The 17,161-nt window shown below is 39.0% G+C and overlaps 1 protein-coding gene across 4 annotated transcripts in view; it reads left to right on the forward strand.

Moving 5' to 3' along the window:
• Positions 1 to 17,161, forward strand: part of LOC105007553 (nuclear GTPase SLIP-GC-like) — a 57,633-nt gene that overhangs the window by 18,008 nt on the left and 22,464 nt on the right. For all 4 annotated transcript variants that reach the window (XM_034295195.1, XM_034295196.1, XM_034295197.1 and 1 more), the window contains 4 exons: positions 5,310 to 5,534; positions 6,318 to 6,512; positions 10,744 to 11,001; positions 12,764 to 12,857. In XM_034295195.1, coding sequence (XP_034151086.1) covers positions 5,310 to 5,534; positions 6,318 to 6,512; positions 10,744 to 11,001; positions 12,764 to 12,857 — 772 coding nt within the window. The remainder of the gene's footprint in view (positions 1 to 5,309; positions 5,535 to 6,317; positions 6,513 to 10,743; positions 11,002 to 12,763; positions 12,858 to 17,161) is intronic.

Below are 17,161 nucleotides of genomic sequence, written 5' to 3' on the forward strand. Positions count from 1 at the left end.
ATTTCGTCTCTGCTCTTTGCAGATTATGTTGTTGTGTTGGCCCCTTCTAACCAGGACCTTCAGCATGCGCTGGGACGGTTTGCAGCCGAGTGTGAAGCGGTGGGGATGAAAATCAGTACCTCCAAATCCGAGGCCATGGTCCTCAGTCGGAAAAGGGTGGCTTGCCCACTTCAGGTTGGTGGAGAGTGCCTGCCTCAAGTGGAGGAGTTTAAGTATCTAGGGGTCTTGTTCACGAGTGAGGGAAGGATGGAACGGGAGATTGACAGACGGATCGGTGCAGCTTCTGCAGTAATGCAGTCGATGTATCGGTCTGTCGTGGTGAAGAAAGAGCTGAGCCGCAAGGCGAAGCTCTCGATTTACCAGTCAATCTACGTTCCTACTCTCACCTATGGTCATGAGCTTTGGGTCATGACCGAAAGGACAAGATCCCGGATACAGGCGGCCGAAATGAGCTTTCTCCGCAGGGTGGCCGGGCGATCCCTTAGAGATAGGGTGAGAAGCTCGGTCACCCGGGAGGAGCTCAGAGTAGAGCCGCTGCTCCTCCACATCGAGAGGGGTCAGCTGAGGTGGCTTGGGCATCTTTTTCGGATGCCTCCGGAACGCCTTCCTGGGAAGGTGTTCCGGGCCCGTCCCACGGGGAGGAGACCCCGGGGAAGACCTAGGACACGCTGGAGGGACTATGTCTCCCGGCTGGCCTGGGAACGCCTCGGTGTCCCCCCGGAAGAGCTGGAGGAAGTGTCTGGGGAGAGGGAAGTCTGGGCATCCCTGCTTAGACTGCTGCCCCCGCGACCCGGCCCCGGATAAGCGGAAGAAGATGGTATGGTATATGTCAGGTGTTAGATTTTGTCCAGTTGATGGTTGGTTTTGTATGTGGGAAGGCGTAATAGATTTGTCCAGTTGAGGGTTGTGTGTGTATGTGGGCGAGGTTTATAGATTTGTCCATAGAAGGTTGTGTGTGTATGTAGGGAGTGGGCAATAGTCTATAGTTTGGTTCCAGGGGCATGTTTAGCCTACTGCTGTAGGAAAGAAACTGTTCTTGTGGTGGGAGGTTTTGGTCCTGACAGACCTCAGCCTTCTGCCAGAGGGTAGAGCACTGAATAGTCCATTGCTGGGGTGAGAAGGATCAGCCCCAATTCTTTGCTGATCTCCAAGTCCTATAGGTGTGTAGGTCGTGTAGAAATGGCAGATTGCAGCCAATCAGCGGATGATGCTTTGCAGCCTGCCCTTGTCTTTGGCAGTGGCTGCAGCGTATCAGACGGTAATGGAGGTCAGGATGGATTTTATGATGACAGTGTAGAAATGGACCATCATAGTCTTTGGCACGTTGAACTTTTTCAGCTACCGCAGGAAGTACATCCTCTTCTGTGCTTTCTTTGTAAGATGTGAATGTAAGAGGTGATGTTTAGCTCCCACTTGAGGGCCTGGGCAATGGTGGTGCCCAAAAGCAAGAGGAATCCACTGAGTTGACTGGGGAGCCACATAGCATGATGGGGGGAAGGGCAGCTGGGCTTCTCCTGAAGTATTTTGGGTGTTGAGCTCCAAGTTGATCTGATTGCAAAGGCCACTCTAAAAGAGCTTTAGAGTTTTTCTGCAGCACTCAATCAATCAGGTGTTTATCGTAGAGTGGCTAGGCAGAAGTCTATATTTAAATTTCAGCACGACCACGACCAAAAGCAAACAGCCAAGACAACGCTGGAGTGGCTATTATCTGCTAACATCAAGGCAGTGACTCACTCCTGCAGGTTCATGGTCTGCATAATTCGTAGAGTACGACCTCAACTCACTCAGGAATCGGCCCAGGTACTTGTCCATCCACTTGTCATCAAGTCTGGACTATTTTCTTGGTGGGACTTCCGGTGTGTGTAACTCAACTCATTCCGAATGCAGTGGTTCATATGGTGTTCAACCTTCACCCCGTTTCTTCGCACTCAACATTGTCTTCCAGCTGAATCTCGAATCAGCTTCAAGGCTATGGTTCTTGCCTACAGAGCAACAAGACAAGTCAGGCAATGCTCAAACCCTACATCCATCAAATGTTTTGTGCACCAAAACATCTGACAATTTCACGAATACGGTCTAACAGTGTCACAAATGCCAGGAATGCCAACAACGCAGCCAGGCATAGCAATTTCATATACAAAACTGTTTCCAAAAAAGCTGTGAAGCTGTGTAAAATGCAAATAAAAACAGAATGCAATGATGTGCAAATCATTTAAAAGACATATCAAATGTTGAAACTGAGAAATCTTATAAATATATTTGCCCCCTTTCATTTTGATGCCAGCAACACATTTCAAAAATGCTGGGACAGGGTCAACAAAAGACTGGAAAAGTTGTGTAATGCTAAAAAAAAAAACACTGGTGGAACATCTCACAACTAATTAGGTTAATTGGCAACAGGTCAGTAACATGATTGGGTAAAAAAAATAGCATCTCAGATAGGAAGAGTCATTCAGAAGTAACGATGGGGAGTTGTTAACCACTCTATGAAAGAATGCGCAAGTAAATAGGGCAACACTTTAAGAATGTTTCTCAAAATAAAATTGCAAAGAGTTTTGGGATCTTATCATCTTCGGTACAGATTATCATTAAAATGATTCAGAGAATTGGGAGAAATCGTTGAATGCAAGGGACAAGGCAGAAAACCAATATTGGATGGCTGCATTAAAAACAGTCACGATTCTGTAGTGGACATCACTGCATGGACTCAGGAACACTTCTGAAAACCATTGTCTGTGAATACAGTAAGCCACGGCATCCACAAATGCAAGTTAAAACTCTACCATGCAAAGAAGAAACCATATATGAACAAGACCCAGAAACCAGTGGGAACTGTCAGGGCTCTCTATGCCCTCGCAGAGGGCCTTAGGATAGATATCTGTATCTATTTATGTATGTTATAATTTTCAGTTGTAATGATCTTCCAATTAAATGTCTTCAGTTTGTATTGGAAAGAGAAGGGTTAATAGCCAAGAGTAAAAATTTAATATTTGGTAGTGTCTTGATAGAAATGATCTAGTTGTGTTCAATGCTCATTGACTAGGCCCTCAGACTTTGCATAGAAGGCACCAGCCGACATCAAATATATTGACTTCAATTAGAGCTGCATTTTGTAATGACAGTAGAATCAACCAATCCCAAATTGTCTTGTAATAGGTGGGACAATTGTATGATGACAATTGTATAATGATCCTCTAGATAGCCTAAGTATACATCTATAATTCAGAGCCAAGAACAAGCCTTATCTAGTTTTCTCATGCTGGAGCCTCGCTAGCTAGCTAGCTTTTTGCAGTGAGTGTTTATAAGGTTGGCAATGGCCCGGCTGTTTGCCCTCAATCGAAAATTTAATTATTTCGGATTTAAAATCAAAAGACAAGCTACATGAACCTGCCATCATTCATTTCATAAACATTGGAGAATGGAATTTGTTTTTAAATTATAATCATATTGGTGAGTGGATTTTGTTTAATCTAGAGCTTGCTTATTGTTGCCATCTCATTCATATCATTTTAATACAGTGTGCAAAATATTATTTAATAATTACTTTAGATGCAAATGTTTCTTTGAAACAACACAAGCGTATTTTCTTCTAAATTGGTTCCTGCTATCAATTTTTGCAACTGCTGTGTACATTTGCTGCTTCTGTGAGCCACAGCCAAGGCGTGGCTTAGGTCCATTTGACTTTTTCATCAAATGATTCCTTCCCCTACATAAGTCTGCAAAAGAAAGGTCTCAAGTCATGTTCTGTACTGTATACACCAGTATCCGAGTTCTCTACATGTATGATGTCAGATGTTTTTCCACTTCTGAGGACCATAGTCAAGGTTCGCCACAGCCAGAAAAACTGTCGCCTTCTCTGGGCCCGAGCTCATTTAAGATTCACTGTTTAAGATGGACTGAGGTGAAGTGGAATACTGTCCTGTGGTCTGATGAAACAAAATATCAAACTCTTTTAGGGAATCATGGACACCACATCCTCCAGGCTAAAGAGGAGAGGGACCATTTGGCTTGTTTTTAGTGCACAGTTCAAAAGCCAGCATCTGTGATGGTATGGGGGTGCATTTGTGCACCATAGGTGGCATAGGTGACTTGCACATCTGTGAAGGCACTATTAATGGTAAACAAGAAGATTTTGGAGCAACATATGCTGCCATCCAGACTATTTCTTTTTCAGGGAAGGCCTTGCTTTTTTCAACAAGACAATGCCAAACAACATTCTGCGCATAATACAACAGCATGGCTCCGTTGTTAAAGAGTCCGGGTGCTAACCTGTCCGGCCTGCAGTTCAGACCCGCATTATGGAATGAAAAACACAACAAAAGAGACCCCAAACTGTTGTGCAGCTGAAATCCCAATTTTGAAATCAAGCAAAATTGGGAAAACATTTCATTTTTCAAATCTATGGCAATGTCCTCAGTTTCCAAACACTTACAGGGTATTGTTCATAGAAGAGGTGATGCAACCCAATGGTTTTTGAAACGTGTTGCTGGCATCAAATTCAATATGGGCATGGATTAAAACAATAACATTTCTCAGTTTTAACATTTGATATGTTTGTACTGTTTTCAATTAAATATCAGGATATATGATTTGCAATCATTGTATTGTGTATTCATTTGCATTTTCCACAGCGTCCCAACTTCTTTGGAAACAGGGTTGTAAAACAAAAGGATGGTGGTGCTGGTGACAAATGAAGGGATGTTCCATAGTCCAAATGTGTGTATTTGATGTGCACTAAAATACTGTTTATTAATGCCTATAGTTTTTTTTAAATAATTGTACCTTTATTTAACTAAATCCCATTGAGACACAATGTTTTCAGGTATTATCAGATTCAATATAAGACTTGTCAGCTAATTATCATGCCCCTGATTAGTGAATGTACATTTTCAGGGCTACAATGAAATTGTAATAGGTCTGCAGCAGTTGCGTCGTTAGGCCTGGGCAACAGGGGCTATAGCCCCAGATCTTTTATGAATAGCCCCGAATCTCAAATTGACCAAAAATAATAATAAAGAAATAGTACCTGATCTATTCATCAATAATTCCAATCGTGCATTATGACAATGCAGACGTGTAGGCCGCTAGTGAGTACATTGAAATATTCTGCATGTACATTCAAAACCCTCTACTTTCTTTCCCAGGCAGGGCAGGGGGGTGGGCTAAGCCCCGAATGTATTGAGATCTTAGCAACACCTCTGGTCTGTAGGTACTTGGGGAGTTGGTTGTATAACAATGGTATAAGCTATTAGCAAACGAGAGCCTATGCTGCAATACATATTATACATTTACGTTTTTTTATTGTTTAGGAATGGGAAGATGAGCTGTCATCCATCTTCATGGCCAGAACTTGTGAGTTGGGAGATGATGAAGACATGGATGACAGCAATGATGATGAAGATGAAGACATTATAACAGCTTTCTATGGAAATGTTGGTAGAGGGAAAAACTTAGAAGAACTGATGGATAAGAGGTGCTTCAGCAATATTCCAGAGTTTCGTTCAGCTTTGAAAAAATGTTTTCTTTGTGACACAGTAAGTAACTTTGACCAAAGTTCATAGACATTTAAATATTTCTGAACTAACTCATACTGAGCTTTTTTTCAAATATAAAAAATAAACAGCTATTTATTAAAAAAGAAATTTAAATGCAGATATTTCAATATTTTTCAGTATATCATGAAACTTTACATTCTATTATATTGAAAGATAGTTAGACTTACGGACACCATATTCTTTCCTTGTTCATCTTAATTAAAGAAATATACTGTAGATATGTATATTTTCATATAAAATATATACTTCACATATGTATGTTTTTATATAAAGAAATATACTGTATTATAGTGCTGCTTGAAAGTGTGTGAACACCTTGTTCAATTGTAGATTTTTGGATAGTTAGTTAGTACTCTCATAGATTGTGTCAAGCTTAATTCAATTACTTTTCATAGCCAATATCTATCACTGTCAATGTCTCCAGTAAAAAAATTGAGGTATGTCCGTTGGTGCCCCGCTCTGTGTTTTCCTGGTAAAAGAAGGGTTTGAGTTTGATTAATTTACACTTTTATTCATATTTACACTTTGCACACTAGTTTGTTATTAAGTAACATTAGGGTCACATCTTCAAGAAGGTATTTCTGCAAAAAGACAAATTGTCTTTTGAGTTGTTTTTAGCTAAAGATTTTATTTGTTTATATTAAAATTTTATACAAAATAATGACCATCCCTGTCGGGTTCACATACCTTTAAGCAGAATTGTATATATAAATGTTTTTGTCAATACATGTAATATGATTCCTGTAATTCCTAAAATTGCAGGCTGAAGAACTGTCAGAAAACATCTGTTGTTTTACACGGAGTGACACACAGAATGATGAACCACAGTATTGGCCCCTTGTGAAGTGTATAACCGTCAAGGTGCCAAACTCTAATGATTTACTGGAGCATGTTGTGCTGGTGGATCTTCCAGGCAATGGAGACTGCAACAAGAGCAGAGATGAGATGTGGAAAAAGGTAATTATTTTGAATAGTTTTTTGTGATCCAGGGTTCTGCTAATCATCGTAATCATGTTATTTTTATTTGGTGTATATTACAAGACTAAGGGAGTTTGTATGTCAACTCATACTTCTATACCAGTGAAACAGAATGTCACAGATGATAACTTAAGTGTTCCTAATTACTCAGATTATACTATACAGTGTATTCGGAATGTATTCAGACAACTTCACTGGATTGGAAATGTTGCTGCATAGCCAATGAGACAATCGGGTTCAAGTTTTGGCTCAGACTCTTTCTTCTGATGGCCCTTTCAGGTGCCTTTTGGAAAACTAATTGAGCTGTCTTGTGCGTTTTACTAAGGAATATCTTCTTGCCACTTGGCCTTTTGGAGGGTTCTCCCATCTCCACACAGGAACTCTCTTCTGTCACAGTGACCACTGGTTTCTAATTCACCTTCCTGACCAAGGCATTTTTCCACCGATTGCTCAGTTTAGCTAAGTTGTCAGTTATAGGAAGTGTTCCACATTCCTTACATTTAAGAAAGATGAAGGCCATTGTGTTCTTGGGGACCTTTGTTGGAATATATTTTTCGTATAGTGTTTATTTTAGTTAGAACGTACTCGGTAGAAAATCAAGGGAGAAAGAGAAGCTAAAAGCACTGCAGCAGAGATGTCTGATGTTTAATCGAACTCACTGTAAAGATGGTTGCTAGCGGTTATACAGTATACATTGAATGGCGTGTCTACCTAGCACAGTTCAAATTTCCACAATAAAAAACCATGCCAAATGGTCAATGTAAACATTCAACATTCCTGAGGTTGGCAGAGCGTGACCTACAGAGAGAATCTAAACACAGATGTTTCTGTTGTTCTCATTATCAAGGCACATTTAACTTTCAATGAAACATACACCGATCTGCCATAACTTTATGACCACCTGCCTAATATTGTGTAGGTCCCCCTTTTTGCCAAAACAGCCCTGACCCAACAAGGCATGGACTCCACTAGACCTCAGAATGTGTGCTGTGGAATCTGGCATCAAGACATTAGCAGCAGATCATGTAAGTCATGTAAATTGCCAGTTGGGGCCTCCATGGATCAGACTTGTTTGTCCAGCACATCCTGCAGATGCTCGATTGGATTGAGATCTGGGAAATTTGGAAGCCAAGTCAAAACTTTGAACTTGTCATTGTGTTCCTCAAAACTATTCCAGAACCAGGTTTGTTTTGTGGCGGGCCGCATTATCCTGCTGAAAGAGGCTAATGCCATCAGGGAGTACCGTTGCCATGAAAGGGTGCACGTGGTCTTCAACAATGCTTAGGGAGGTGGTACATGTCAAAGCAACATCCACATGAATGGCAGGACCCAAGGTTTCCCAGCAGAACATTGCCCAAAGCATCACACTGCCTCTGCCGGCTTGCCTCCTTCCCACAGTGATTCCTGGTTCCATGTATTCTCCAAGTAAGCGAAGCACATCCACATGATTCATCAGACGTGATTCATCAGACCAGGCCACCTTCTTCCATTGTTCCATGATCCAGTGCTGATGCCCATGTGCCCATTGTAGTGCGCTTTTGGCAATGGACAGGGGTCAGTATGGGCACCCTGACTGGTCTGTGGCTACGCAGCCGTTTTGGAGATGCTCTGATCCAATCGTCTAGCCATCACAATTTGGTGCTTAGATCCTTACGCTTGCCCATTTTTCCTGCTTCTAACACATCAACTTCGAGGACAGAATGTTCACTTGCTGCCTAATATATCCTGACAGGTGCCATGATAACGTCATTATCAGTGTTATTCACTTCACCTGTCAGTGGTTATAATGTTATGGCCTATCACTGTATATTCATAGGATTCTACACCGTCAATGCACATGCAGTTTTTCAGTACTTTTCCCCAGATTTGTGCCCTAACCCTAATACTCAAGACTTATTTTCCGCTTGGCAGCAACTTTTCCATGAAGACTTTCTGACAAGACCTCTCTGGACTGTAGAGGGGTTTACTATGGTTCCAGAGGTTTCTGCGGGTTCAGGGTAGATAGCAGTGCCAGACTATGAAATACTGGATGTATCTTTAATCTCCTGTACTCCGTTTCCATGGTCCACCACTGCATATCTGGTCCTGCATCTTGCATAAACAGTATTTGTACTTGTTTAGAAGAGCTTGGACAGCACATCTTGAAACTCCTGTCTCCCACAAAATTTCTGCTTGGGAGAGACCCTGCTGATGAGGAATGACCTCTTTGTGCCTTGTTGTTACGCTCACTCCATGATGTAATAATAAACTATTTGAATGTTACACTGTCACATGCAAATTCCTACACCTGTTTCAATAATCAGTTTCGTTCAGCTTATTATTGATCATTTGCCCTGAGCTAAACCTACAAGGTAATCATGTTTATATCTGAAAAGTCACCTATAACATGTTACTTTCATTTACATAATACAGGGATGGGTAGTAACGCGTTACAGGTAACGCAAATTAGTTAAAGAGTACCGTTTCAGAGAAACAAGTACTTTTGTAGTTACTTTCGGGGGGCTGAACTCTTTACTTTTACTCAAGTATTTTTTTTTTTTATAAATTGTGCTCTTTACTCCGTTACATTTCATCTACTCTTTCGTAACATTTTAGTCGTTTGTCAATTTGTTTTGAGTTTATTCGTTTCGTGATTTGATTTGAATTTGGGTGTTCCCACCCGCTCCTTAAATCTTCATCGGAGTTCGAGCACAAACATAGCTAATTAAATTACAGACACTGACATGGGAAGTTGTCAATTGGAGGACGTTGACGAGTGAAATTCCAATCCCTGGCCACAGTTGCACAACATGTTTCGATTTAAATTTGAAATAGGCAACACAGTGATCATGAAATGTTGTCTTTTTATTCCCAAAGAAGCAACCATCTATGCTTTTAAAAACTCATCATAGCTCCGCAAGCACATCTTCTTTTTTTTTTATTCAACTTTTTATTCATTGAACAAGTACAAGTACAGCATAACGACGTAATATATCGTAATGATAATTTAATATTCTAACTAACCTACAATATATATTAACCTACAACTTGTTAGTATATTTGTATTAGTGGTTCATTGGGCTTGACTTTATTATTTAGTAATCCACTTTAGTTAGCAGCCAATCTAGCTAGCTAGATTTTAGTTGAAAGCAATTGCTGCTCACTTGGTGGCTTAGTTGCAATGCAGTCAGTAATTCCACCCAAGACCTGAATTATTAACAACAAATATTTGATTGACAAAATGTACTGAGCATTACTACATGTATGATGGTCTTAATTTGCAAGAATCATATTTGCAACACAGATTAATAATAGAAATACAGTATTATTTTACTTTTGCAATTTATTTAGTTTTTCTGTTATGCATTGCTATGGGCTCTAGAAAACAAATGCCTAGTCAAACATAAAAAATGCTGTTTGTACTTTCTTAAATAATTTTTCCTTGTTGTTACTATCGCGTTATTATGTCTTGAACAAAATATGTAACTAGTACTCAAGTAGTTTTTTGACCAAGTACTCTTTTAGTCTTACTTGGGTAGTGTTTTCAAATTGTACTTCAACTTTTACTTGAGTACATTTTAGGATGAGTAATAGTACTTTTACTTGAGAACAGATTTTCAGTACTCTACCCACCCCTGACATAATTAAAAATATTTCTGTAACATTGCATTTAAAGGCAAATTAATGTTTGGAAATCAAAAAGAAATGCTTTTTTCTACTGACAAACAAATGTTTAGATAATGCAGACAAAAAACTAGATTTGTATAAAAATTCAGGGTACAAAAGACTTTTGCAAAGTTCCTTTGTAAAAGCTGTTACATGTTATATAACCTTGGAATGTAATTCATATGATTTTTCTGTAACCATTTTCAAATCATTTTAATAAAGTATTGAGAACAAAAGGGCATTTATTAAAATAAAAGTACAAACTAGGAACAATCTGAACATCTACCAACATACATATAAATAATTAAATAAAAGATGGTATTTATCGATATCGAAATATCACAATTATATTTATGCTCTTTTTTTATATAGTATGCATATATAATTTCTAAAATGTACTCTATCTATAATTTTTAGTTAGGTACGGCAACACTTCTGCACTGTTACACATGTCTAACTAAATTTGAAAAACTCTGAATACACATTTGCATTTCTTTCCAACACCAAAGTCACACAAGCTCTCAATAATTACCCAAACAAAAAAACTTTTAAATCCCATTTTCAGTCTGTAGGTGACTGCTCTGCTGTGTGGATTGTGAGCGACATTTCACGAGCAACTTCAGAAAAGGAATGTTGGGAGATTCTTAACAGCACTGTTAGCCTCTTTGGAAATGGTGGTGAATGTCAAAGCCTCAGTTTCATCTGCACCAAGACAGATGTCATTCAGATGAATCAAAAGGATTCACACACCCGTATTTTGACCAGAAATAAAACAACCAAGAAGAAAGTGAGAGACAAATTCCAAAAACAAAAAGAAGTAAAGGTATGCCACATCTGACAAAAACAAGAACTCTTTGATATGTCATCAAAATGTAATAGATACATTGAGGGGAAAAATGTTTGATCATCTGCTAATTTGATCCCCTGCTAAAACATATTCGATTTTGTATGTTTGCCCACAGACAACGAAATGAGCAGTCTATAATTTTGATGGTAGGTTTATTTGAACAGTGAGAGACAGAATAACGGATGTCAAAAATGTTATGAATTGATTTGCATTTTAATGAGTGAAATAAGTATATGATCCCCTCTCAATCAGAAATATTTCTGGCCTCCAGGTGTCTTTTATACAGGTAATGAGCTGAGATTAGGAGCACACTCTTAAAGGGAGTGCTCTTAATCTCTGTGTTACCTATATGAAATACACCTGTCCACAGAAGCGATCAATCAATCAGATTCCAAACTCTCCACCATGGCCAAGACCAAGGAGCTGTCCAAGGATGTCAGGGACAAGATTGTAGAAGGCTAGAATGGGCTACAAGACCATCGCCAAGCTGCTTGGTGAGAAGTTGACAACAGTTGGTGCGATTATTCGCAAATGGAAGAAACACAAAAGAACTGTCAATCTCCCTCGGGTTTGGGGCTCCATGGAAGATTTCACCTCATGGAGTGGCAATGATCATGAGAACGGTGAGGAATCAGCCCAGAACTACACAAGGGGGATCTTGTCAATGATCTCAAGGTAGCTGGGACCATAGTCACCAAGAAAACAATTGGTAACACACTATGCCGGGAAGGACTGAAATCCTGCAGCGCCCGCAAGGTCCTGGTGCTCAAGAAAGCACATGTACAGTCCTGTCTGGAGTTTGCCAGTGAACATCTGAATGATTCAGAGGAGAACTGGGTGACAATGTTGTGGTCAGATGAGTCAAAATCAAGCTCTTTGGCATCAACTCAACTTGCTGTGTTTGGAGGAGGAGGAAGGGTGTCTATGACCCCAAGAACACCATCCCCACCGTCAAACATGGTGGTGGAAACATGCTTTGGGAGTTTTTTTCTGCTATGGTGACAGGACTACTTCACCGCATCAAAGTGATAATGGACGAGGCCATGTACCGGCATATCTTGGGTAAGAACCTCCTTTCCTCAGCCAAGGCATTGAAAATGGGTCGTGGATGGGTATTCATACCATAGAAAACCAACATCAGCCTCGAAACCTTAATGACTTGGAGAAGATCTGCAAAGAGGATGCCTCCTTAGATGTGTGCAAATCTGCTGGCCAATTACAAGAAACGTCTGACCTCTGTGATTGCCAACAAGGGTTTTGTCACGAAGTACTAAGTCATGTTTTGCAGAGGAATATTTATTTCACTCATTAAAATGCAAATTAATTTATAACATTTTTGTAATGCGTTTTTCTGGATTTCTTTGTTGTTTTTCTGTTTCTTACTGTTCAAATAAACCTACCATTAAAATTATAGACTGATCATTTCTTTGTCAGTGGGCAAACATCCAAAATCAGCAGGGGATCAAATAATTTCTTCCCTCACTGTAGGCTTTTTGATATTAGCAGGTATGTCAGACAGATTACATTGTTAAGTATAGCCATTATTTGCAAATCTTGTCTCATATCACAACAACATTCTAAAAACTGTTAAATAATATGTATTCTATTTATGATAAGGTAAGACCTTTCTATCTTATCTGGTATTTCTCAGTAGTGTTCTTATTGCCCAAGCACAACCATAGAGCTTGAACATTTTGAATGTGTTATTTCTTGTCATTGTCTCATACATTTGTTTCAGAAACACTTCAGTGGCGTAAAGGACTTCTTCAAAGTGTTTACTGTAAGTTCCAAGGAATACAGAATGAGAAAGCATTTGGAAAAAGAAGAAACAGGTGCGTCAGCTGAACATGTTCCTTTCCTCTACAAAATAAGCAGGGTTTAAATCCCATTTGCAACACATTGTAAGGGGAATAATGTGTCAATTATGTTGAGCCTTATTGCTATTCTTGACTATTTAACAATAGTTATAGAGTACTTAAACTATATGTAGTACTTGTAAATGTTCTGCCCACTTCAATATGCATTTCTGGTTAGATGCTTACTCCATTTCGTTGTACTGTACTTGTACTGTTCAATGACAAAATGTTATCTAATCTAATAATCTAACCAGAATAGTAACCAGGCAAGCCTAGTTCAGCTGGCCAGCAATTAAAAGTATTGTTGACCTCTCTGCACTCACCCACATGAAAGGCTGCGTCTTTAACACCTACGCCACCATGTTATACATCTGCCCAGTCACTAGACACCATTAAGCATTGTGTTAAACTGACTAATGTTTCTTAAATTTACCGCCACCACAAATAGCATCTATGACTTATATGGCTTCTGCCACTGGCCATATTACTTATATCTAATAACTTACTACTTGGAATAGTCATGAGAATTGAGCAATTGCTAGCGAAACTGAAGATGACCTTTTCACTGACAGAGCAATTTCTAAAACATTTGTTTTTCATTCATGAATGACATTGATACAATAACTATTAACGTAGATGACAATAACTGCGGTCTATCATTTTTTTTTTACATTTTCTTTCATACCAGTGTTTTACTAGGTTCAAGGTAATAGAAAATAACAAATAGAAACCAAAATACAGGAACATTGAAAACACGAAAAGCAAAACAACAGAACAGGCAGACAAAGAACTTCACAGTGTATTTAACTCAAATAGTAACACGTCTGACTACTATTTAACAATTATAATTAAAAGACAAAATGTAATTGTAATAAACTTGAAAAAGTGCTAATTTCATATTACCAGAACACAAATAAATTAACTTGTTTACTCAATAACCTAATATTTGTTAATTGTCTTGACATATGAGTCTTGACATATGAGTCTTGACATATGAGTTACTACCACTTTTATGTTTCAAGTTCTACTTATGTTTATAGATGTTTTAGTACTCACTACCCAGTTAATTTAACGAGTTAGCCTGTTGCATAATAGCATAAAACACTTGTGCTAATAGCACGTTTTTAAGTTTCAAAAGGTTGCAACCCCCCTTCCCTTTGCCTCACAATGGTTTGATCCACTGCCCCCCCCCAGCCCTCACACTGTGCCAAATACCCCTGTTTCGTAGTCCTAGTTATCTTGACACCTCTTACGAAGGTTGGCAATTTCAGGCCAGTCGTGAGAGCTACAGTCTTTAATTACTCAACACACCAAAGACGGTTTATGTTGCGACTTTTCACGAAGAGGAACTGCAAAGGAACTATCAACAGTCAAAAACAGTTAGAATCCTGACTGGCAAAAGCTCCAGCATATGATATTCTTCTACTCTTCCCAACTTTTAACAAAACCCCACCACTGGGCATTAGGACATATCGCGACACACATACCTCACCATTGTTACAACCCACCCCCTGCTGTGAGGTATTAACATATCAATGGAGGATAGATTGTGATTGGCAATGATTCCAGACCTTGACTTTTAACAAGTGTCCACCAGTAAAGACATTAGGAGATTTTGCAACTTTTACCCCGTAACCCCCCCCCCTCCTCATCCCCCCGTTCTTTTTCCTATCCCCCCATGTTTATTCAGCCACAAGCATATACCAGTAAAATGGTTTTAATTATTTTTATGCAAAAAATACAGTATTTTACAATGAATGTGTACATATAAACAGATGTACAATTGTCAAAGTAGTGTAAACAAGTTCGACAAGACAATGCTTGTATGTACCCTCACAGCGATGTAGCAACAGAACGTTCTTTAAAGTTCACGAACAATTTAACAGGGTTACAAGGAAATATGTTACGTAAATTAATCAATAAAATAGTGGGACACATTACTTAAAACAGCAATTTAATTAAAGATGGTTTATATAAAAAATTGTTGATATAAAAAGTCTACACACCCCTGTTAAAATGCCAGATTTCTGTGATGTAAAAGAGTGAGACAAAGATAGATCATGTCAGATCTTTTTCCACTTTTAATGTGACCCATAATGTGAACAATTCAATTGAAAAACAAACTGAAATCTTCGAGGGGGAATAATTTTAAATAAATAATAAACTGGTTGCATAAGTGTGCACATCCTCTTATAACTGGGGATGTGGGTGTGTTCAGATTTAACCAATCACAATGAAACTAATGTTGAATAGAAGTCATTACTCACATGCCATCATTTAAAGTGACTCTGATTAATCTCAAATAAAATCAGCTGTTCTAGTAAGATTTTCCTGGCATTTTCTTGGTAGCATCTCAGAGCAAAAGCCATGGTCTGAAGAGAGCTTCCAAAGCATCAGAGGGATCTCATTGTTGAAAGATATCAGTCAGGAGTAGGGTTCAAAATAATTTCCAAATCATTAGATATGCCATGGAACACAGTGAAGACAGTCATCATCAAGAGGAGAAAATATGGCACAACAGAGACATTACCAAGAACTGGACGTCCCTCCAAAATTGATGAAATGACGAGAAGAAAACCGGTCAGGGAGGCTTCCAAGAGGCCTACAGCAACATTAAAGGAACTGCAGGATTTTCTGGCAAGTACTGGCTGTGTGCTACATCTGACAACAATCTCCCCTATTCTTCAGATGAATGGGCTATGGGGTAGGGTGGCAAGACGGAAGCCTTTACGTACAAAGAAAAACATCCAAGCCAGATTGAAGTTTGCAAAAACGAACGCCAAGTCCCCCAAAGGCACGTGGGAAAATGTGTTATGGTCTGATGAAACCAAGGTTGAACTTTTTGGCCATAATTCCAAAAGGTATGTTTGGCGCAAAAACAACACTGCACATCACCCAAAGAACACCATACCCACAGTGAAGCATGGTGATGGCAGCATCAAGCTCGGGGCTCTTTTCCTGAAGTTGGAACCGGGGTAGAGCTGTGGTGGTCATTCTGGCGACGCCTCTTCTCACTATTAGAGGGGTTGGCTCTCCTTCATTCATCAGCTGATTTGATCAGGTACTCAAACTCAGCAGAGTTCCAGCTAGGAGAGGAATCCAAAAATCCCCTGGGGTCAGACTCCATATCAGACCATGTCCTCAGTTGCCCTGGCAAACTGCAACTTGTCTTCAGCCAAGAGTTCTTTTAGCCAACTAGCCAAAGCATGTATAGTAGACAATAAATTGACATTCACATTTAATTACTCCAGCTAAAGGTGTTAGGATAAATGCAAATACATATTAGAATAATCAAGGTAATACAGCGACATATGTTTTTATTGGTAAAATATGTTACACACGTGTAAAAAAGATCTCCAAACAGGTAATTGCTTTTGTAGTTGTATAAAGAATGTGCATTCTTGTAACCAACTTAATATTTAGAATCATTAATAACACTTGCCAACGTAAAACACGGACACTCAGATATAAAGTGATAGTCCATGCACACCTGTCACTTTATATCATGCACATATGCCACTTATATTATGCACACCTGTCACTTTTACATTACACTACAGTTGTATAGTTATTATTATTGATGTGTGTTTTTGTATAGTGTTATTATTGATTGATTGTGTTAGTTTTAAAAATATATATAATTACTGTTACTTTTTAACTTGTAACTGCACTGTCGGGAGTAGGAAAACTAAGCATTTAATTTCCGTAACTTGTTATTGCAAATGACAAACCTTTTGAACTTTGAACTTTTGTCACTAAAATCTTGCTAAAACTATGAGGAAAATAATTTTTATTTGTAAATCACAGTCTGCGATAGTACGTTTCACAGCCTTTGCAAGTGGATATACCCATGAGGACTCATGATTGGCAGGCCAGAGTTTCAACCGGTTTTAACTCATAATGATGCAGAGGTAGAAAGACACGGCCAAGCACGGTTGGCTTCTCGTACCTCAGTTTTTGATGTGATAACAAACCTTTTAGATGATTTTCCACCTAGCTAAATCAATGCACAAAGTCTACTAGACAGATGTAAATGTCATTTAAAATGTAAATCTAGCAACTAGCAAGGAATAGACATGGCTACTTAATGTTTTGCCTTTGACATTTACCATGAGAATAATAGAAATTCACTTTCCAATAATAATAATTACAATTCATATTTTGTATTAGACTAGTTTTGGTGTATACATACCAGTTGAATATGGTTTTGTTTATCACTTGAAGTGCTTGCATTTGTTCTACACATTTGTTTGATCTGCTAAGACTGTCATCAGTTTTTA

This window comes from Esox lucius, chromosome 11, assembly GCF_011004845.1.
Source record: "Esox lucius isolate fEsoLuc1 chromosome 11, fEsoLuc1.pri, whole genome shotgun sequence".
In the NCBI taxonomy this organism is placed as follows: domain Eukaryota; kingdom Metazoa; phylum Chordata; class Actinopteri; order Esociformes; family Esocidae; genus Esox; species Esox lucius.